At 54.6% G+C, this 22,906-nt stretch overlaps 1 protein-coding gene across 1 annotated transcript in view; it reads right to left on the bottom strand.

The window, feature by feature from the left end:
- The window catches only part of PSD2 (pleckstrin and Sec7 domain containing 2), a 49,373-nt gene extending 26,771 nt beyond the window's left edge, over nucleotides 1-22,602 (bottom strand). The window contains exons 1-5 of the mRNA XM_030927678.1: nucleotides 22,435-22,602; nucleotides 8,524-8,944; nucleotides 5,025-5,474; nucleotides 4,414-4,608; nucleotides 1,542-1,622 (exon numbers count right to left, since the gene is read on the bottom strand). Coding sequence (XP_030783538.1) covers nucleotides 1,542-1,622; nucleotides 4,414-4,608; nucleotides 5,025-5,474; nucleotides 8,524-8,894 — 1,097 coding nt within the window. The 5' untranslated portion in view covers nucleotides 8,895-8,944; nucleotides 22,435-22,602. The remainder of the gene's footprint in view (nucleotides 1-1,541; nucleotides 1,623-4,413; nucleotides 4,609-5,024; nucleotides 5,475-8,523; nucleotides 8,945-22,434) is intronic.
- Between the last annotated feature and the right edge of the window lie 304 nt (nucleotides 22,603-22,906).

Here is a 22,906-nt window from a genome sequence, read left to right as displayed (position 1 = left end):
TTTTTTTTGAGACAGAGTTTCGCTGTGTCTCCCAGACTGGAGTGCAGTGGCACGATCTCAGCTCACTGCAAGCTCCACCTCCTAGGTTCACGCCATTCTCCTGCCTCAGCCTCCCGAGTAGCTGTTCAAAAAAGAGAGGGAAAATAATGGAAAAGATGGATAATTCACGCAGAGAATTAGAATCTATTTTTTAATTTTTTTAATAAAATGGGAATTCTAGAAATGGAAAATATAACATAAATTCAAAACTCAGTAAATGAGTTCAAAACCTATGTATGCCTATTGTGCCATTATCAGAACGTTAAGCGTGTGGGAGTTATTTATATCCTACTGCTTAAGGTCATCACCAAGGTCTGATTTTGTAATTCAGAAAACTGCAACCTCAGGCATAAATGGGTTAATGACACATTAGAAACAGAAAAAGGGTAAGCAAAGTGAAGTGAAAACAGGTCAGCCGAAAATATCTCAACAGAAGCAAAGAAAAAAGAATGGAAATTACTTTTTTTGTATGTGGGTTTTGTTTGTTTGTTTGTTTGTTTGAGATAGGGTTTCACTCTGTGACCCAGGTTGGAGTGCAGTGGTACAGTCATGGCTCACTACAGCCTCAGCCTCCCCAGGCTCAGGTGATCTTCCCACCTAAGCCTCCTGAGGAGCCAGGACAACAGGCCTGCACCACCATGCCTGGCTAATTTTTCTACTTTTTGTAGAGATTTGGCCTCCCTATGTTGTCCAGGCTGGTCTGGAACGCCTGGCCTCAGGTAATCTTCTGGCCTCAGCCTCCCAAAATGCTGGGATTTCCCAAAGTGCTGGGATTACAGGTATGAGCCACCGTGCCCGGCCAGAAATTACATTTTTTAAAGTGTAAGAGACACGTGGAACACAGTCAAAAGGTCTAACGTGCATGAATCACCCCACCCCTTAGCTCCAAGATGCTTCCATCTCTCCTAGGGCCTGGTCAGTAGCTGCCCAGTTGGCCCCTGCCACCAGAGCCTACTAGATACTACAGGGCTGCAACCATCCATGCTACCCTCCGGCTCCTAGGAACCTGCAATTGGCCCTCCTGAGGTCTACTCCCTAGGTCCTAAACCAATATCGTTGAGATCAAATCCCATTTTACCATCTCCTCCCTCGATGACTGTGAGGAAGTCTCTTTATCCCTCTGGCCCATAGTTTCTTCATGTGAAAAACATGAATGATAGTGCCTACCTTACCGGGGTACGGAGGATGCAGTAAGCAAGGTGAGTAAAGACCTAGAGGATCTGGCAGGCGGGAATTGCTCAATACAGGCAAGTCCTGAGCCTCCCTTCCTCTCCTAGAGTCACAACTACATTTCCACCCTCACATCCTAACAGCTACTACAAAGCGGGCACTCACTAAACTACTGGGCCGCTGCTGCTCCTGTGGCCCCTTCCCCACAGCCTCACCAGGGGGTCAAAAGACTTGCCCAAGGTTGTAGAGCAAGTTTATGGTAGAGCTGGCATAAGCATCCAGATGTGCAGCCTGTACCATTTGTGGGCACTGCCCGTCCCAGCCCCACTGACCTGAGTGCTCGGTCCAGAGTCAAGCCCGAGAAGTCGAAGAAACTGAGGTACTCCCCGGCCACCAGTCTGCTAAACTCGTTGCTGCCAGGAGAGTATGGGATGTCTGTTAGAAGCAGGGTCCAGCGCAAGGATGACAGAATCATAGGCATTACTTGGGGAGTGCGGCCCAGGGTACCCGGACCCACCCACCCCCAAGACCTGCTCAACCCCTAGGCTACTGGCCAGTTGGGCCATAACATTCAACCTTGGTCTGGGGGTGTCAGGAAGGCTTCCTGGGGGAGGTGACGTCTCAGTCAACACAAGGAATTACAAGCTAACCAGGCAAAGGAAGTAGGGGTGGGATGATGCAGTGTCCCCAGGGAGGAAACTGTATGGCATGTCCAAGAAGCTACTAGCAGGGCCATGTGGCCAGAACCTAAAGAACAGGAATGGGGCAGCAAGTGATGAGGAGGGGACCAGGGGAAGGATCAGGACTTGATTCAGAAGGGTTAAAGCAGGGATGGGCAGTCTGTATTTTGGAATGCGCTACTTGCTAAGTGGAGACCGACAGGAGGACTGCCATAGTTGTCCAGATAGAGATAGATGGGATGGGGAGAAGAGAGATTTAGGGGGCAGAACCCACAAGACACGGAGATGGAATGGACATGGGGCATGACCAAGAAGGCGGTCCCCTGCAGGAGATGTCAGACTTCAGGACCAGGCATCCATGTGAGAGTCATCAATCCACAGCTGGTCAGTAACAGCTCAGGGTGGGGCTGAGCCCATGCAACAGGAGAGGGCACAGATAGGCTGGCTGGCCCAGAGCCCCAAATTGGGTTGGGAACCCAGGAGCGAGCCAGCAAGAAGGCTGAGAAACAGCAGCCAGAGGTGGGGTGTGTTGTCCTGCAGGCCAACCAAGACAGTATTTCAAGAAGACTGGCATGAGGAATTCTTGTCAAAAACTAGAACAAATTTCTACCTGATTCTAATTAAGCCTGGAGCTCACTGCCCATTTGCAGGACCCATGGGAAATAGAGAAACATGTTAAATAACAGCATGAGGATACCACATCTGAACTGTGGAACATTCTTTAGGACAAGTGGCTTGGTTTCTTCAACAAATACTCAGCACTGCTGAACTGCTGAACTGTTGTTGATTCAAAGAGACTTAACAGACCAATCAGCCAAGCGCGATGTGTGGACCCTGTTTGAATCTTGATTTCAATAAACCAACATTTTTGAGACAATCAGAGAAAATTAAACATAGTCTGAATGTTGGAGAGATTAAGAATTTTTTGTTCATTTTGTTAGAAATTATAATAGAATCATGATTATGTAAAAAAAGATCCTTATCAGTTGGAGATACATACTAAAGTATTTATAAATCAAATGATAGAGTGTTTGAAATATGCATTACAATCTTCCAGCACATGAGAAAAAAGCTGCGGGTCATCGACGAAATGAGAATGAAGAAATAGTAACTTTGAAACCCAGTAATGGGTATATAGAGGTTTGATATTTTTTTTCTCTGCTTTCGTGTTTGTTGAAATTTTCATAATAAAAAGTTTAATTAAAGAAAAAGAAATAAATGGCCAGTCTCACGGAAGCTGCTGAAGGTGCTAAGGTGAGGCTTGGGGAGCAGCCACCAGATTCAAAAACACAAGGCCACCAGTGACGTTGGCACAAGAGGTTTCTGAAGTCGGTGTTGGCGGGGGGAAACCAGTGTGGAGGGGCTGAGTGTGGAGAAAGAAAGGGGATAGAGGCCACCCTGGGCAGAAAACCCAAGAATTTTGGCTAGAGGAGGAAGTGGGGCTGAGAAACAATTTTTCTTTTTCAGATGGGAGAGACTTGAGCACAATTAGCTGCTGGAAGGAGTGGTTGAAAAGATGGGAGAGGGCAGGGGCAGGCCACCAAGAAGGCTCCTGAAAGGATGGTGTTAGGTTTGGGGGTCCAGTCCAACAGAAGAGGTGAGGGCATCTGAATTGTGATTTCTGGGCTGGTGCGGTTGTCAGGGACCCGGTGCAGGAGCAGCGTGGAGGCTGCGGGGGGTGGAGAGAGAAGTGGAGGGAGAGAGAAGAGGAGGGAGAAGAGGAGGATCCAGGACCTGAGCTGCCCTCAGGGTGTCCTGAGGCCTAAAGCCTGCATGTCACCTCCCACTCATGGGCAAGGGTCTGGACTGTCTCCCAGCCCTGTGAGCAGTGCTGCAGGGCTAGGCCTGCTCCTGCACAGCTCAGAGCCTTAATGCGGATCCTGGGAAGCACTCCAGGTAAAAGGGCCAGAGGCAGGTGGCAGGTGAACACACCAGTGGTCAGAGGTGCGCAGGATGTGCCGACAGACTTCCTCGGTCCTGCAATCCCGCCTGTCCCCTGGTCCCCCTTGGGGCTCTCATCTAGCCAGTTCCCTCTGCACCCGGTCTGAAGGCCAGGGTGTGGGCTTTGGGGGCTTCAGCCCCTTCAGCTGGTCCCAGTAGACAGTAGTGCTTAATGAAGGCCAGAAGCCCTTTCCTGAGCTCTGGGTCCCAGAGGTGTCCCCCGAGGCCCAGGTTCTCCTCTCTCCCTGGCCCCATTAACTGGGCCCAGCTGCTGCCGGCTTCTCTGTCCTCATATTCATGGTGGCCCCATAACCACATCCCACATCCCTCACCCCCAGCCCCGAGGGGCCGCCCGCCACCACCCCTCCCCAAGAGCATCAGCCTCGCCCAAGCAGCCCAGAAAGGAAACAGATTTAGGGCGAGGCCAGGAATGAGGACAGTGGCGGGAGGAGGTGTCCTCGGGGAACTGTTGGGAGCCACCCCCCAGCACAAGGCACCCCTGAAGAAGGTCACCCACAACCCCTTGAGGCTGAGAAAGACACGAGGTTTGCCCGGGGTTGGGGGCGGGGGAGACCACACTCACTTCTTGCCCAGCTGCCGGGCCACATCGCAGCGCTGGAAGCCCTCAAGGTGGTAGAGGCGGCGTGCCAGCCGACGAGCAGCTTCACTGACCCCCTGGCACCCGTTGGCCAATGGGTCTGCGCTACCAGGCTCCAACCCCTCCGAGCTGCTGAGCTCAGAGTCTGAGTCTGACAGGCCATCCTTCAGGCTGGGGTCACTGCAGATGGAAGGTGGGTGGAGGAGTAGGGTCAGAGGCCCAGGGTCAAAGGCCCTGGAGGAGGTTGGGAGGTTTCCCCAGGCCACTGCAAACCATGTAGGGGCCAGAATAGGGAAAGAAGCTCCACCGCAGCAGGAGGGAATGAAATCAGACTTTCAGAAGAGCCTCTCAAGTGAACTCACAGCATAGTTCCCTGACTCCCCACTTCTACCGGGGCTGAGAAGGCCTGGAAGAGCAGAATGAAACCTCAGGACGCAGGGTGGGAAGTCTGGATGCAGAGGGTGGACCAGGTGACCTTGAAGAGGGCGTGCTGACTCTGGATACTGAGTCACTCTAATCTGCTTTGCCCACTCTGGGTCTCAGTCTCCCTATCTGCTCAGTGGTTCTCCCAGCTCCCAGCCTGGGCCCTGCCTCACCTGGCTGAGTTCAGCAACTTGTCTGTGTCCTCCTCGTCATCATCCTCGTCCCCCCCTGGGCCCTGGGGGCCATCTTCATGGAATCCATTGGGCATGGCCATGAGAGACAGGCGGCTTAGGACGTTCTCAGAGCGGCTGCTGGAGATAGAGCGCCGCAGGGGGCTGCCCAGCTCCCCATCACCACCAGCTGCCCCCATGTCCCCCTCAAACCCCATGTCCCCAATGCCCAGCCCAGCCCCTGGCTCAGGGCTGTCACGAGCCCGCTGCTGGATGAGGGGTGTGAGGGGGGCCTCGAAGCTGACGCAGCTGTCACTCTCATCGGTGAGGCTCAGCCCATCTAGGGAGTCGAGGCTGCTGTACTGGGTGCCCCGCAGCAGCTCTGACTCCAGAATCTTCTCAAACGTGGCACTGAAGCCATCCCGCACATCTGGCTCCCCAGGACCATCCAACCTGTGGGATGCAAGGAGCCAGTCACCATCCTGCCAAGGTATCCCCAGTACAGGTGCTGGTGACTGCACTCATCTATGCCTGGGAGCCCCCTAGGGGCACACCACCCCCCATCCTATTCACTTATCCCTTCAGCCAATACTGACTGAGCACAGGTGCCAGACACCGGGCTGGGTACTGGGAATACTGCAGGGAAAAGAGCAGACCTGGGGCCGGGGCCATAGTGGGCATCAGATATGTGTCTAAATGAATGAATATAAGGCCTCATCCCCCAGCCCGGCATAGAGGGCTGCTTCCTCCAGGCTCTCAAAGCAATGTGAACATTTTCCTATCACAACCAGTGTCACACTGGGTCATAATATTGCTCTTCCCTCAACCTGGGAGGTTCTTAGCTCAACCAAACACATCCCAGCTGTCAGGTCTGGCCTCACTGCCACCTCCTCAGAGACAGCAGGGGAGGCAGGCCCACAGCACACTGGCCTCCTGCTCCGGATCTGTTTATTTACTCCTCAGACCTTCCCAGCATGTAAGATTCTGTCTTTTCTCCTGTTTACTGTATGTTCCCCAGCTCCAGAACAAAAGCTTTGCAAAGCCAGGGAGCATCCCCACACAGAGTAGGTGCTCGGAACATCTAGCTGAACGATGTGCTGGGTGAATGAACATGTGCTTTTTAGCCCCATGGCCCTACCCATGCTTTCCAAGCCCTTGCAGGACCCTGTGCTGTCCCCCAAAAGAGGCCTTTGCACTGGCTGTTCCCTCTGCCCAAAGTGTTCTTCCCCAGCTAAAACCCTCCTTCCACATCCCTTTCTCAGTGAGGACTGCCCAGACCTCCCAATCTAAACCATAAGCTGCCTCTAAACACCCCAGCCCCTTTTTTCCTACTTTTTCTTCCCCAAAGCACTTATCTCCTTCCAACATACTATATAAGTATTCATTGTTTTAATATTTATCGTCGGTCTCCCTACTAGACTACAAGCTCCATGAGAGCAAGGGGTTAGTATGTTTTGTTCATCTCCAGCACCTGGAAGACAGCATCGCACACAGATGAACTGAGGAGGCTGGGAAGATTCTTATCCACCAGAGACACGAGCAGGTACACAGGGAAGGAAGGAGAGAGAGACTGAGAGAGTAAGACCATGAGAGGAGGACAAGAAAGAGACAGAGGAAAGGGATATGAGAGGACAACAGAGACAGAACGTGAGAGAGATAAAGAAAGAGCTAGACAGACAAGGATAGAGATGGAAGATACAGCCAGCAACAGGAAGAGACACAAGGAAAAAACACAGCAGGCTGAGCCCGGCCCATTTCAGATCAACCGAGGCCCATGATGGGTAAAGAAGCACGCCCCTCCCTCTGCATCAGCCTCCCCTGAGGCTCTGGTCATGCCCTACTTTCCCCCAGCCCCTGCTGCGTAGCAGAGACTGAGTTGTATTTGGAGGACTGGGAAGTGCCCCTGCCCCTCAAACATCTCCTTGGCCCCACAGTGCCTAAGATTCTGTCCCAGTATGCTTCCTGGAGAAGGCACTCCCACTCCAGCCCCAGCAGGAGCTGAGACTGCAGCCTTATTAGGCTCTCTCCTGCCAAGGAACAAAGTGGGGAGGGGGACAGAAATCTAAAAGGCACAGAATGCCTGGCAGGGGCTGGGGTAGAAGTTTCCTCTACTGACCTCTGGAAGGAAAGGAGGGGAAAGAAGGTCCATTGCCCTGGCCACCAGGGCAAATACCCAAAGTCAGCCCAGTAAAGACACCTCTGCCAAGCCTGTGCTGGGCACTAGAGACATCAAACAAGACAGAGCCCTGCCTGCAGGGAGCTCTCAGCCCAGGGTCAGAGCCACCAAAGGACCCCCCATCTCCCACCTCCTCATGCAACTGAGCAAGCCTGAGGAGTGGCCCTGATGGGAGCTTGAAGACCATCAGTCCAATCTCCAAGCCTCCAACTGCCCCCAGCCTCGCCATCCCAAGTAAAGATGCCACCTCAATACGGTGTGCTCTAAGAAGCCCCAGTCCCCTGCCCCCACCCCGCTGCCAGCTATGGGGCTGCCCTAGACCCTGCCTGGATGGAAACACGCTTATGGCCATGGCACAGCCAGTGACACAGACACGCAACCCCACATACTCACATTCCTGCCCACGAAGACCTAGAGACACTTATCCCTACATAACATGTACATGCGCCCAAACGTGCAGCCACAAATGTCTAGGCCAGGGGCAGCAACACTCCCAGCCCACAGCCACCATCCCCTTGCATACCAACACGTTCACACATCCCTGTGCACACACGACATGCAGGGCAAGCACACACTCATGCCCCCACACACGCTCACACACTACCCGTACACTGCCTGTTCAGGCCAGAGCCTGCAACTACGCACACTAAGACTTCTAAATGCCTTCTTTTCTCAGCCCACCCTGGTGCCCTCTAGACATTTATCTGTCCCTTCCCTGCTCTGCTTGTCCAACACACCCCCAAAACTCCAGGTCTCTCCACCATCTGCTGAGGACAATAGAAATTGGGCTGTAACTCCAACAAGCAGGACTGAAATGAGATCCCTGGTAGAACTTCCTGACGATTACTGCAGGTGAGAGTAGCTGAGAGGGATTAAAGCCCAAAGCCTGCTTTCCCGGAGTCAGCTGAAGGATTTGGGCTTTCCTGAAGGATTTCCAGGAAGCAGAGGGATGAACCAGATTAATTTTCACATTGGGCATTTTAAAAGGACTTGGAATTCAAATGCCCAGCCTGGGATGGAGGGAGGGCAGCACTCCCCACCCCCTACAACCCACATAGAAGCAGCTCATGATGGCACAACCTTCAGCCCCCCAATCTGCTGGCCTTTGAGTTCTCCATCAAAGTCAGTCTGTGGTTCTGACAAACCACAGACTGACAGCAGCTCTGTTCTTTCAAAACACCCAGAATCTGGGCAAAAGAGGGATATGAAATCCCCATTTTATGTATGAGAAACACAAGAACCAGAGAAACTAAGTGGCTAGGCCCAGGCCACACAAAAACAGAGTAGCCAAATATGGTGAGCTCCCATAGCAAGACATCCACTCACCCCAGCTGAGGGTCCTCAGCATCTGGGCAGAGGCTTCTAGAAGCATCATCTCCCTCTGCCAGCACGCCAGCCCTCCAGGGCCTGGACCCTGTTGAATCTTCCAGAATGTTCAAGTCTGGCCCCAGGGCTAGGCCATTGGTGAGAGAGAGGCCAAGGCTGAGGCCACGGAAGACCATGTCTGGGTCCTTCGTGGGTTCCTCAGTGTCCGCTGGGGTGCCCCTTCGCTCATGCCCTGGGCTGCAGAGGCTGCTGTTCAGGCCCTCACTGGCCATTCCATTCCGGACCCCCAGATCCTCCTCAGGCTCCGGGCTGGGGTCATGGGTGGCATCACCTTCCTCAGGCACTGCAGATAAGAGTTTGTCCTCCTCCATGGCAGCCACCGCTTCCGCCTGTCCTGGCTGCTCCTGGGACTCCTCTAGACCTGGCAGCGGGTGGAGAGAGGAAGAACCAGTCAGACAGGGCTGGGGCTGGGGGGCGCCTGAAGTCCAGCAGGACCAGTGGCAGAGCAGCCTGCCTGGAAGTGGGAGATGGCCGAGACGATCTTCTCGGGGCCCTTCTGGCTGGAATGTGGGTTTGGGCCATGGTGCTCTCACTGCCTTGTCCAAGCAGCCACCTCACCTCACCCTTGACCCTGGCCAGCCCACTGTGCCCTAGTCCCTGCCCTTCCTGTTACCTTTTGTGTCTCTGCTGTGCCCGCCAGAGTTCACCAAAGCCCTCTGAGGATGATCCAAGTGGGGAGGAAGTGGAGAAGCGTCCAGCAGGGCCCCCTCCCATTCCTGCTGGTGAGTGATGGTGACAAACCACAGACTGACAGCAGCCGGTCTCCTAGCCTCTTCCCGCGTTCTTGCCCTGGCTCCAGGAGCCAGAGATGAGAGAACCTTACCTTTGTGGTTAATGGAGGGAACTGGGCTGGGAGGCTATCTTCAAGGAGGAGTTCAGAGAGGAGGCAAGGAAGTCAACAGACGCAGCCTAATTGGAGCAGGGCCCACCCCAGAAGCCAAAGTGAAGCCTGGAGACAGCCAGGGATAGCCCAGCGTGGGGCGCTGTCCAGGGTGCTGGGCGGGCGGCGCCACCCAGGAGCCTCTCAGAGCCCAGGCTGCCTCCACCACACACACAGCCCAGAGCCCCAGTTGTCTGGGAGGAAGGGGGAGGCCTGGGGTTCCCCTCCACTCCCGGGCCCCTATCAGAGCTCGCCCACCTGCAAGGAAGGACTCATGAGGAGACCGCCAAGGGGCACTCTGGGGAGAGCACTGGAAGGAGAGTCAGGCCCTGCTCTGCCCAACTCCCTGCATGACCTCGTGTGCGTCCAGGTCAGGCCTCCTCACTGGCCTGCCCAGGCCAGCCCCACTTCCCTCTGGGTCTGTTTCTCGTCTGTAAAATGAGGAGACCCATTTACCCATCATCTTCACCTCCACTGTTTCAAACGGGTTGGGACCAGCCCACATTTCCCAAAAGCTTCCTGCCCAACCTAATCCCAGATGGAGAGGGCAGATGTAATGTGTAACAGGCTGTGTTCTGGCTCTCTCCTCCTCCCCTCTCTGCCCCTGGCCCTACCTAGGCTAGGCTAACCCCCTCCCCAAGTGTCCTCTGCCAGTGGGGACACAGATCAGCCCCTCCAAATGCCCTGGAGAGAAGCAGGAATCTGGGCCATTTCTCCCAGTTCTGGCTGGGCCACTTCCTTCCTCCCCTTGTTGGGCCTTGGCTACCACTCTGCTCTGGAGAGGGATGCTGGGGGTTCAGGAGAGGCTGCAGGAGAGGGACTGGCCAGCCTTCTGGGCTGCAGCAGAATGAGCTGCAGGGGCAACAACAGGGATATAAGTGAGCTCAAACTTCCTATACTTGCCTGGTCATAAACACCACCTGAGGGACTTGGTACAATGCAGATTACCAGGCCGTGCCCCAGACCTCCAGAACCAGAAGCTACAGGGAAGGGGTATGGTCCTCTGTGATTCTTATAATGAGGCAAGTGTGGGAACATTGAGGTAGGCTCCAAAAGAAAAGTCCCACTTAAAGAACAAGAGCCTGGGGAGGGAGGTGGGTCCTCTTCTCAGGAATTCTGGGCCCTTGTGGGAAGCTCAGCCACCACAGTCCAGTTAAGATTATTTAACCTGGGTTTTCAAATATGGAGCAGAAAAGAGGAGGGCAGAACAGACAGACCTGGGACCCCCGCCCATTTACACTGACCCTTACCTCCTAGAATTTTGATGACTGCATAAGGGAGATTTTTACTTTAAAAAAAAAAAAAAAAAAGCCCACAGACTTTTAAACATCTGAAGAGCTAGGCTCTAAAATATCTGGGCCCTGATCCTAGGACATCGGGGACCTCCAGAGGTTGAGCACTGAGTAAGGAATTCTTTCTGGTCTGCCCTAAATCCCTGCTGCTGTAGTTGCTATTTCAATCCGTTCCCTCTGGTTGTATACTCAGAGGAGGAAAAACAAGAAGTCACCTTCTCAACTGAGACTCAACTGAGGGTGGGGGGAGGGGGGACATTTAGAAAGGAAAAAGAAGTGGGGGCTTTTGGCCTGCTGCCTGAGTTCCAGTCCTCTGACCTGCTTTCTAGCCCAGGGGCCTGGATGAGCATTGGCTTGAGTCCACCACCTTGAGTCAGGGCTCTGCCTAAGCTTCCATGAAACCTGAGGTTTAAGAGTATCAGCAGCTTCACTTGATGCTTAGCCTACACCAGCACCAAAGCTAGAATTGTGGACAGATTGAGGACCTCTTGGAAGACCCCCTCCACCCCACCCCCAACTTCCAGCAGCTGCCTCGGGCTAGCTCCAGCCCTACCTGCCCTGCTATGTCCTGCTTTAGCAGGGAGCAGGATGGAGGTCCTGCCAACACCAGGCACTGGGCCATGTCCTTTGTTTCTGGAGGTGGGCAGACAAGGGGCAGCATTGAGTTCTACTCTGGGCGGGGGGCCCAGAGTCCCTGCCTGGACTGCAGACCAGCTGAGCCCAGAAGTAGCTGAGCCAGAACCCCCTCTCTTGCTGAGTCCAGGGGAGGGCAGCATAGAGGGGAGGTTTTAGAGCAGAGGTGTAAGACTATGCCCCATGTGCTCACTTTGAACCGTTGTGTGTCCTGGGACTCATCATTGCTCCCTCTTGCCTTTGTAAGCCAATCTACAGAGTGGGAGTATCACCTCTGTTCTCCCCCAGGGCCAGTGGGAAACTTAATGTCATGAACACTGAGAGAGCTAAGGTCCAAGGAAGGGCAAACTCACCACAAGGTTAAGGATGAAAGGCAGCTGTGCTCCACTCTTTCTACCACCATATTTGACAAATGAGGAAGGCTGAGGCACAGAACCCAGAAAGGCTTTGCCTGAGGTCCCACAGTGTAGCTGTCTCTAGAACCCAGGAGTAGCCTCCCTCTGCAGCTAGATGGGCTGAAGACGCAGAATGAGCCCCCAGTTTCCCAGGACCCCCGCCAAAACCTCCCAGGAGATCAAGGGCCCAAACCCTCAACCAAGAGAGTTGGCCCAAAGCAGTGGCCCTTCCCACCTCCAGTCCTGCTGGTGAGAGCAGGGGAGCGGGCGCAGCCAGGCCACTGGGCACACATCCCAAGGAGACGCCTGCAAATGACAGGCTGACATTGGCCAAGATCCCCCGCAGCCTCTCTTGGCCTGATCCAAGTCCCTCTCCAGACAGGGGCTCCCACTAGCCTCAGCCCTTGGAATGACCCTGGGCTCAGCAGCCTCTTTTCAGCACCAGCTGAGGTGGGTCCTGTAATGATAGTGGAACCCTGGCTCAGCCAACTGCCAGGGCTGAGTGCACTTCCTGGGTCTCAGCTCTCCTGAACAACTCTGTCCCCCTCCCCACTCTCCCTGTGGCAGCTGGAGGGAGTTGCAAAAACACAAACCTCCCTCCCTCCCTCCTCATAGTCCTCTAACCATCTCTCTTAGATTAGAATCCAGTCTCCCCAGCATGGCCTGAAAAGGTCCTGCAGGAGCTGGTTCTGCTGCCCTCTACCCCATGCCCTCAGGCTCTCCCACATCAGCCACAATGGCCTTCTTTCTGCTCCCTGAGTTCATTCCCACCTCAGGGCCTTTGCACCAGCTATACCCTTGGCCTAGAATGCTCTTTCCCTAGATCTTTAAAAGAGCCTCTTCTGCCACTCAGGGCTCAACTCCAACACTGCCTCCTGAAAGAGGCCCTCTCTGACCCCTGGCACTCCATCACACTCCTCCATGGAGCACCATAGCACTCAGTAGAACTGAAGCTCCCTTTTCTATGTGTTCACTGATTCCCTGCCCATCTCTGTACTAGGATGTAAGTTCAGTGAGGGTGGGGACTATGTCATGTTCATGGCTGTCTCCTCAGAGTCCAATGCAATGCTTGGCACACAGTAGGCACTTTAAAAGTATTTGTTAGATGAATAACAAGGATTATCATCATGCCTATTTGTGGCAGAGGCTAAGAGAGGTTGAGGAACTGCTCAGAGTCACAAAGCTGGAAAGCAGCAAGGCTGAGATTCTGATGGAATGCTAGACTGTCAAAGAAATAATCTTACAGACCCTTTTTATGGTGGGATCCAAGCCAGGGACTGTGGGAAACCCAAGGACAGGGCTGGAGGTGGGGGCCCACCAGGGAGGGCTCCAGGGGCCAGCATGCTCTGTAAGACACAGGGGCAAGTGCATGGGTGCAGGACCTGAAAGCAGACATACAATGCAGGCATGGGTTGGCACATGCACACATGCCCAGACACACACGCACGTGCACACACATGCACACACATGTGCGTGCACACACATGCACACATACGCACATACATGCACACACTCACGCGCGCGCACACGCGCACACACGCAGACACACATGCACACACACGTGCGCGCACACACATGCACACACACGTGCGCGCACACACATGCACACACACAGACACACACACGCACACAGACACACACACGCACACACACACACAGAGGGAACTGGGCAGCCGCTAATGAGGCAATCCCCCTGATTTGCCTGGAAAGGTGGACAAGGCACCGGCAGTCCTAGGGGCTACGTTAAGGGCAGTAAGATCTACATCATCGGGCATCCAGGTCAAAACCATCCTGAGTATGCAGAAGGGACTGGGATCAGAGAAAATTGTTCTGGAATGTATGTCAGTGTGGTGGCAAGGCTGAGACCACAGCTGACCCAGGGAAGCAAATCTAGGAGCACCAGGACCCTCATTTTGCTTCCAGTGGGCTAGGGGAAGTTGGGCACAAAAAACCCCTCTCTGGCCTCATGTCCCCACGTGCACCATCGATCCCTAACCAGTTCCAAGTCCTGGACCTCTTTGTACACTTGATGGAGGATCCTGCCCCGGAAATCTCACAAATGTGTGCAATATTTAGAGTATATCTGGAAAGGCTCAAAGCCCCCTATCCATCCTTAATTCCATACCCTAACCTGGACGATCTCCAAGGACCTGCCATCTGACATTGGATACTTGGAGAGAGTTCCATAAGGGCTACTTGGCAAATAAAACTTTCTTGGACCTATTCTCTGCCCCCTGGAAACCCACGCTGAACACCCCCATTGGCTCACTACTCTTCCCCAAAATCCCTACCCAAAATTCCCTAGACCACCCAGATTTTAGCACATGAGCTAGCATCTTCAGATAAACACATGTCAACACACATGAACATACATGACACACACAGACACTTAAAAGATGATTGGTGCAAACAGGTGGCATGTAGGGAGTGTTCATAACAGACCCTGAACAGCTATGCCCCCACTCCGCAATGGGGCCTAGGATGGCCAGGCCTAGACTGCTCCAGGGCTCCACAGGACCTGCTAGGCCACTGGCAGCATGGGCAGTAGGGTGCTGCCAGGAAGAGTCCTCAGCTGGGCCCCCCTTACCATGCTCCCTTGTAGCCTCTGCCAACCAAGAGGCCTGGAGTTAAGGATCTTCCCACCTCCAAGAGCTCCAGGCCCCCTCCCTAAGCCCAGGCCAGCCTCCTCCACTTCCCAACTGCCCAGGGAGATGCCCAGGATAATTTGGAAGGGATGCCCACCCAGGAGCCTCGGGAACTTCCCAGATTCCACATCCTAAAATGACCCCAAACCCTCTTAACCCACTTGGTCTTCCCAGCTTGGACCGCCTTGTGCTGCAAGGGCCTCAGACTGAGACAGTCCAGGAGAGAGCGGGTCAGTGCCCCTACCTGTGTGCTCAGAAAGACCTGGCTCCAAATCCAAGCTCTGCTACCCACGAGCTGTGTGACTTCAGGAAAACTGCCCACCTCTCTGAGCTCGGTGTCCTCCTCCATAAATGGGGGATGCCGACAGTATTTGTCCTCTCAAGGCACCTGTGAGGACTAAAGGAGATGGCATGTGTTCAGTGCTCAAGGGAGGGCTGCTGCCTCCCAAAACCTTCTAGGGGTTGCAAGGAACCAAGCTAGCTACCCCCAGAGGGGTCATGCCCGGGACAGCAGCACACAGCACAGGCCATTCAGCCGGCACCCAGTGGATATTCGTCCTTGGCAGCTGTCAGAGCAAGTTCTGAGGAAAGGGCTTCAGAAGCCCAGCCTGAGGGTGGAGGCAAATGAAAGACTCCCGTGGGGCCAGGAGGGGAACCAGAGAGGGCACCCTCTCCCTTTCTCAAGGCAGCTGAGGTCCCTACTGTCCTACCCTCCTAACATCCTCACCCAAGGCCAGGTTCACTCCTATCTTTCCATCTCAGGACACACAAATGTAGGGCAAGGGCCAGGAACCTACGCCCCCTTTAAAGATGCCCATCACCTTTCAGGTAATGCCAGTCTGGAGTGATGACCAACCCCCACCTGCTTTCCTTCTCTCAGTGTGACCACCAGGGAACCAGCCCTTGCCTTGGGTTCATGTTCTCATGGCCAGGCAAGCAGAAGCCCCCGGGCTGCATGCACAACGGACATCTTAACCTGCGTGTGCTCTGCTGGGATTCTCAGGGGCCCTTGGGGCTCGCTCCACAAAGGTCATTCCTGGACATCTCCCAGCTTGCTTCTCTCCCCAACCCTCCAGCCAACTGGTACCTTCATTTGCTTAGCATTTGCATACATCTGCATGCTGGTTGAAGAGCCCTTAACACTAATGAAATCCACAATGTCTGCTGTCAAATTTCAAATCATGTTTACAGCTGGTGACTCTATGCCCAACTGACTTCCCTACGGGGTGAACCCTCAGTTATCAGGAACCACAAAGGACTAAGGTGTCTTGGTCAAGAGAGTCCACAGCCAGAATGACCACTGGGCCACCTTCCTCCAACTTCAGAGGGCACTGGACTCATACTGCTTCAATCCACAGGCTCATGGAGCCCACAGGCTAATATGAGCCTGTGGGTTGAGAGTTGAATCCTGAGAGCTACAATGGACTGACCAAGTGCAAATCCTCCCAACCAGCCCAGCCTCGGATACAACACCTGGGCAAAGGCAGACCTGAGAGAGCTCCACCTCTGAGCAGCTCCCCACAGTCTGCTTCAACAGCCAAGAGACAGAAACCAAGAAGCTTCCTCCTCCCTTCTCTCTGCCCGGTTTTCACATATCCTACACCCTCTAGGTCCTCACATTCTCTGTCCATGCCCCCCAACTCCTCTCCTTCTCTGCCTCCCCCACTGTGACCTTCCTTCCCACCCCCTCCCCAATCTCTGTGTATATATACCTTCCTCCCCACCCCCTCCCCAATCTCTGTGTTATATAGCTTCTCTTCATCTCTCCCTAGCCGAGTCCTCCCTTCCTCTCCCTCCTCTTCCCTGTCCAGTCTTGTCTCCTCTTTAGGACTTCAGCTCAGGGTCTGCAGGTTGTGGCCTCCTTGATGAAAATACAACAGCATGTGGTACGAAGTAAGCGTGTGTGAAAGGGGCTGTGCTGGGCCATTTCACTGTCACCTCCTCTCTCTTGCCCATGGCCCACTGAAGGGAAGTCAGGCACTCTAAAGCCTCACCCATCCATGGGCTGTACATGGGGCAGTAGAGAGAGAGGGGACCCAAGAGTGACGCCAATATTTGTGCCCTGAACAACTAGAAGGATGGAGTTACCACTCAAGAAGGGAAACTGGGTGGAGCAGGTTTGGGGAGGAAAATAAGGGCAAGTTGAGGGGGGGTGCCTGGCAGACAGGGAAGTTGAGATGCTGTATTGGCTCCTGGAGCTCGGGGGAGAGGTTGAGACTTGGGATTTAAATTTGGAAGCTGGCAGCACATAGGTGGTACTTAAAGCCACAAGACTGGATGGGATCTGTACGGAGGAGTGGAGACAGGGGAGAGAGCCTGTGCAGGGCAAGTGCTGGGGCACCCTGATATCAAGAGGTGGGAGGGGGAGAAGAGGAACCAGCAAAGGAGGCTGAGAAGGAGCAATCCACAAGGTAGGAGGAAAACAGAAGAATGGGTGTCCTGGAATCCATGGAAGATATTTCAAGGAAGAGGAAGACTGGACGTGTCAAATGCTGCCAATAAGCCTGAGAATTGACCACTGGGTGCAGCGACAGGAACATTACTGATAACCTTGAGAGGAGAGGTCAGCGGAGTGGAGTCCAATAAGAGCGGAGTCAAGAGAGAGGGGAGGAGAGGATGTGGAGACAATGAGTCTAGACAACCCTTCTGGAAGTTTCTCTGCAAAGGGGACGAGAGAGATGCAGCAGTAGCTGGCTGGAGAACACAAGAGACCTTTTTTTTTTTTTTTTCTTTTTGAGATGGAGTCTCTCTCTGTCGTCCAGGCTGGAGTGCAGTGGCGTAGTCTCAGCTCACTGCAACCTCTGCCCCTGGGTTCAAGCAACTCTCCTGCCTCAGCCTCCCAAGTAGCTGGGATTACAGGTGCCACAACCATGCCCGGCTAATTTTTGTATTTTTAGTAGAGACAGAATTTCATCATGTTGGCCAGGCTGGTCTTGAACTCCTGACCTCAGGTGACCCACCTACCTCAGCCTCCCAAAGTGATGGGATTACAGGTGTGAGCCACCATGCCCAGCCAGAACCATTTTTAAGATAAAAGAAATAACAGCAAGATACCTGCTGATGGGATGCTCTAGCAAAGAGGAGGACCCAATAATGCAGGCAGGGGCCCTGCCGGAGTGATGTTCTCAAGCAGACACAAGGGGCCAGGATCTCTGCACAAGTGGAGGGGTGGCCTTAACCAGGAGCAGGAACGCTTTGCCCACAGAGACAGAAGAAAGCAGAGCAGTGAGTGCAGACACCGGCAGACAGTGAGTATGGCGCTGGGAGCCTCAGGACGCTCTGACTGCTTATATTTTCTCAAAGATTATCCGCTGAAAGGAAGGGTGGGAGAGGCGGGCGGGTGAGGGTAGAAGAGCAAGTGATGACCGGGTGCAGTGGCTTAGGCCCATAATCCCAGCACTTTGGGAAGCCCAGGAGGGCAGCCAAGGAGGGTGGATCACTTGAGGTCAGGAGTTCAAGACCAGCTCTGGCAACATAGTGAGACCCCATCTCTACACATACACACACACACACACACACACACACACACACACACACACACACACAAAGAGCAAGTGTGAAAGAGCCATCTAGCATCTAGCATAGGGGAGAGGCAACAACCTCAGAACCTGTGCTGTGCCTGATGGACTGCACTAAGGACCCACCTGAAGTTCAGAGTTCATGGGCTTGGACTGAAAGTAAGAACAGTCAGGGCAGTGGTTTTGCTCAGCCCCATTCAGCTGCATGTGCAGGAGCTGGGGTAGGCCAGGCACTGGATTTAACCAGGGTTGGGGTTTTGCCAAGCAACTGTGAAGAGGCAAAATGAAGTAAGGGAATTGGGGTCTGCAAGTTAGCGACAGGATTATCCTGGCTTCCACACGGGCAACTGCCATCTGAGCTGGCCTAGCCCTGCTCAGGCCCCTCCCCTGCTGGTGCCTGAAGCCCACCATCCATTCTCTGCTGTGGGCTATGTGTGGCTCTTTTTTCTGCCCACATCTCAAAATGAGCTTCTGCAAGGGGGCCACAGTTGGGGCCACCAAATGAGCTTCCCACACACCATTCCTCTGGCCTGGAAAGCACCTCAGACCTCATACACTCAAAACCTCCATCTCCCTTCCCAAGCCACTACATGAACTCATCCTTCCCACTCTCCCCACCTCCAGTCAGGTACAAGGGCCTGTCCATTCTGATTCCTAAATCTCTCCCAGCTCCATCCCCTTCTCACAGTCCCCCACCAGCAACACCCTCCCAGCAGGGCCACCAAACCACACAACTCCACTCCCTCTATGTGCCACACGCAGCAGCCCCAATCCAGTCCCCCGTGTCTTGTGCTGGGCACTGCCACAGCCTCCTGGCTGGTCTCTTTCCCATGTGCTGGCCCAGTCAGCCCCACTCCATCCTCCTCAGAGTGCCTTTCCAGCACTCCAAACTGCCTCATCATCCCCTCTTCAAAACCCTTCACTGGTTTTGAAGTGCCCTTGGGGAAAAGGCCAGCCCCTCAGCCCACATTCCAGGCTAGCTATAGCCTGGGCCTGCCTTCCTGTCTGGCCGCCCCATGCCCTCTCCCCTTGCTGTGCCTCTCACTACTTTCTCTGGGCCTCCCCTCTCCCGTACCAACAGTACCTGTCTGAGTTGTGGTTCCCCCACCCCCAACCCTGAGGTTTCGAGCTCCCTGAAAGTTTGTGTCTGCTTCTCTATTCTCCAGCATCTGGTCTGATGTAGGGGTTCAGTCAGATTTGCTGACCTGGTGTGCAGATTACCAGGCAGATGAAGCTTCTGGAGGTAGGGAAGGGGGAGGAATAGAACTGAAATACAGGGACCCCTGAGCCAAGTGACCTAACTTACTGCCACCTACTACAGGACAAGCTAATAACAGGTGCCTCCCGATATCATGCACTGATAAGGACATGACATCATCTATGGGATATTCTTGCCCAAAAATGGTTAACTTGACTCTAATCATGAGCAAGCAAGAAGACAAATCCAGAATGTGAGATATACCACAAGGCTTCAAAATTGACAATGTCATAAAAAATTTTTCAAAAAAGTCAGGAATTCATCCAGATTGGAATACTAAAGAGCCATAACAACTAAATGCTATGTATGGTCCATGATCAAATTAAAAAAGAAAAAAAAAAAACAGCTATAAAGGACTTTACTGAGACAATTAGAGAAATTTAAATATGGACGACATGTTAGGTTAAATTGGATGATTACTAAACTTCTTGAGTATGATAACAATATATTCTCTTTGTAGAAAAATGTCCCTGTCTCAGGAAATTCATGCTGAAGTATTTAGAAGTGAAGTGTTATAATGTTGGCAATTTACTTTCAAAAGGTTGAGAGAGAGAGAGAAAGAGACAGAGAGAGAAACAAATGTGGCATAATGTTAACAACTGGCAAATCTAGGTCTCTAGGTGAAGGGTATGTAGGTGGGTATTTACCATACTATCAGCTTTGACAAGATAAAAAGTAAGGTGGGAGAAGGAAGGGAGTGGAGGGAGACATTCCGAAGAGAGGAGCTCAGAGGTTGGGATTTTGGGGCAGGAGTCAGAGGAGAGGACGTTCCTTCCCCAGGGCAGCCCACAAATCTGAGCAAGAAGAGCTGTGGGCCAGCCCTGGGCTGGACGCTTGAGTTACCCCAGGCCAGGCAGGCACAGCGCTGGAGTGGCTTACCAGCTGAAAAGGGGGCTAGACCCTGAGGAAGCGGACTCACCTGTGGGCAAACCGGCTTAGAGGGACAAGGAAAACAAGCTGGCTCCAGGGAGACTAGGGCAGGAACATGGGCTCCTCCCCCTCCATTGAGCTGTGGCAAGGAGCCAGGTCTGGCCCCAAGCCCACCCAACTCCCCCAAACACCCCTCGAGGGGCGACAGCCTAAGTGTATCCTCCTGTTCAGAGAGCCAGTCTAAATACGGAGCCTCAGACATAAGATGCCGCTCAAAACAGATTTTCCTGGAAAAGACCATCTGGCAAAGGAGGTCTAGAGCATCGTCTGTCACGAGAGGCAGTGTTGATCTCCTGCAAGCCAATGTCCGGAATGGGAATGCCTTGATCCCACCTCCCTAGGAAACTCCAGCTTAGTGCTTGTTTTTCCCAAGATCATCCCCTTGCCCAGATGGACAGGCACTCTATCCCACCTCCCACCTCTCTTCTAAGTTGTATCTCCAGGGAAGAAGAGGAGAGGATGGGGACACAGGTCTGAGTATCAGAGAGTTCTGGCAAAGTGCAAATCCTCACTCTGCCACTTACTAACCAGGTGACTTTGAACAAGCAACTCTACCACAAAATGGGAATAAGGGTAGTGCCTCCCTCTAAAGACTGTTATGAGGGTACTTAGCACATATGCTCCATATATGGAAGTTGGGTGAAGTAATGCCCCCCAGCCACTCTCTCTCTCAGTCCTGTCTACAGCAGGAAGTCATTCTTTCCAGCTATCTTTGCTCTCTCCCTTTAGGGAAGACCCTGGGGGCACTATTGGTCAGGTCTGTTTGTGGAACATGCACCCCATAGTTGTCAGGCCAGGACAAGCTGCAGGAGGGAGGCCTCTCAGGGCATCCCTGGGCTGCAGGGTGCAATTCACCCAAGCATTGAGACTTCAACCTCACAAGAGGCACCAGTGAGGGAGGCCTTTCAAGGACAACCCAGTCATCCTCCTTTAGCTGAGCCACACCCACCTACTCACCCCACTGGGTGGGAATATTTTGGGGGCTCTGGCCAAACTCTAGGGACCTGCTATGTTTCCCAGGACCAAACTTTGCAGTAGCCCCACTCAAAAGCCACTGCTTCCCAGCATATATTGGGAAAAGGGGTTGCTGAGAGGACAGCAGGTACACTTTACTGATTCGGAGATCGCAGGCCCCAGAACTTGTAGCTTCCCTGGAAGACAGGTTCCTAACCTCCTGGGGAGAGGGTGGAAGAATGACAGAATGACTGCATCTGCCCTGGGCCACAGGTTGGGTTTGGAGGCAGTCCCAGCCCAGTGACCCCCACCCCCACCCCCAACCACCATTAAGCAGCTCTTGTTTGTAGGATCTAGAAAAAGGAACTGGGGAACCCAGGAAAGTCCAAACCCAGGCTGCCCACCTGCCCTGGCCAAACCCTGAGCCCTCTCCCTGATCCCCATCAAGCTCAGCCTGGCCTATCCCCAGGCTGCCAGGAGTCTTAGGCCCTCTTCCATTGTGACTGCTGCTTCTGCTCCCTGTTCTCTTCCTGGCCCCCCCAAGATGGCCCCAAGACAAAGGGGTGGGCAATGCAAAAACAATGCCCCCAGTGATCATTCCAGGGAGTCCCTGCATTCTCTAGGAATATCTGAATACCTCCTCCGAGGAGGGGGCCCGCTGGGCAGGGTGGTCCCCAATCTGGACTCCCTCTGCACCCAGCCCCAGCAGCCCGCTCCTGGGACCCCTCCCTCCCACTGCCGCCTCGGCCATTATGTGCCTCCTCAGCCCTGCCTGCCACGCCCCCGTGCGAGCCCCCGCTCTAGCTGCAGAACCGAGGAGGCCTGGCCGCCAAGCCGGGCTGTCAAAGTTGGGAAACTGGAAACAGAAATAAATCCTCAAAGCTGCAGCCTCGTGAAGGTGGCTGCCGGCAGGCCCCGGTACCCAACGCCCCGATCCCCGGCCACCAAGCTGCCACTGGCAACCCCCACGCACACGCGTACCCCGAGATTATACAAAAGCGGGGAGAGGGTAGTGGGCCGCGGAGCCGAGAGACAATCGGGCCGGCAGCCCCCACCCTCCCTCAGGCTGGGTTCGGGCTTTCCCGCGGCGCCTCCTCTCCCCGGCCCAGACCCGGCCAGCCCGGGCTTCCTCTCTCGGCCCCATCTCCATGACAACCGTATCCTTCTGATGCTCCAGACGCCGCGGAATTGATCTGGAAATGTAGCTTTGTTAGCGGACCCGGGCGGGCACCGAGGGCGAGGGCGGCGCCCCCCACCCCGCACGCGGCCCCCTCCCCGGCCGCTCCCGCCCCAGCCTGGCCGCCAGCGGGTAGGATTGGGTCCCGGAGCCTCGCGGCCCCACTCACCGCTGCTGGTCCCCGCCGCGGGTCCGGCCTCTCACGGCGGGGCCATCGGAGGCCGCCGGGCTGCCCGTCCCGCCCCGCCGCCGCCGGTCGGAGCTGCCCGCGCCCGCCCGCGTCCCTTCAGGTGCCGGAGCCGCGGTGTGGAGAGGCTGAGCGAGGGGGACGGACGGCAGGAGGGAGGGAGCGTAGCCGTGAGCTGGAGGAGGAGGAGGAGGGAGGAGCGGGAAGGGCGGGGAAGGGCGGGGGCACTGCGGGCGCGCGAGCGGCGGGCGCGGAGCCGGGAGGGGAGCACGGCCCCCAGCCCTGTCTGCCCGCCGCGCAGCGCTCGCCCCGGGACCCCAAGGGTGCCGGGGAGGGCGCGGCCCACCCTGTCCCGCCCTGCCCCGCGCGGGCCCTTTAAGAAAGGGGGGGAGGGGAGCGCCCGAGGTTCCGCCCCCTCCTAGCCCCGCCGGGCCCCTGCCGTCCTCGAACCCCC

Source organism: Rhinopithecus roxellana, chromosome 3 (assembly GCF_007565055.1).
Source record: "Rhinopithecus roxellana isolate Shanxi Qingling chromosome 3, ASM756505v1, whole genome shotgun sequence".
NCBI classification, from domain to species: domain Eukaryota; kingdom Metazoa; phylum Chordata; class Mammalia; order Primates; family Cercopithecidae; genus Rhinopithecus; species Rhinopithecus roxellana.
Note: the sequence above shows the minus strand (reverse complement) of the source record. Positions and strands in the feature narration are given on the sequence as shown.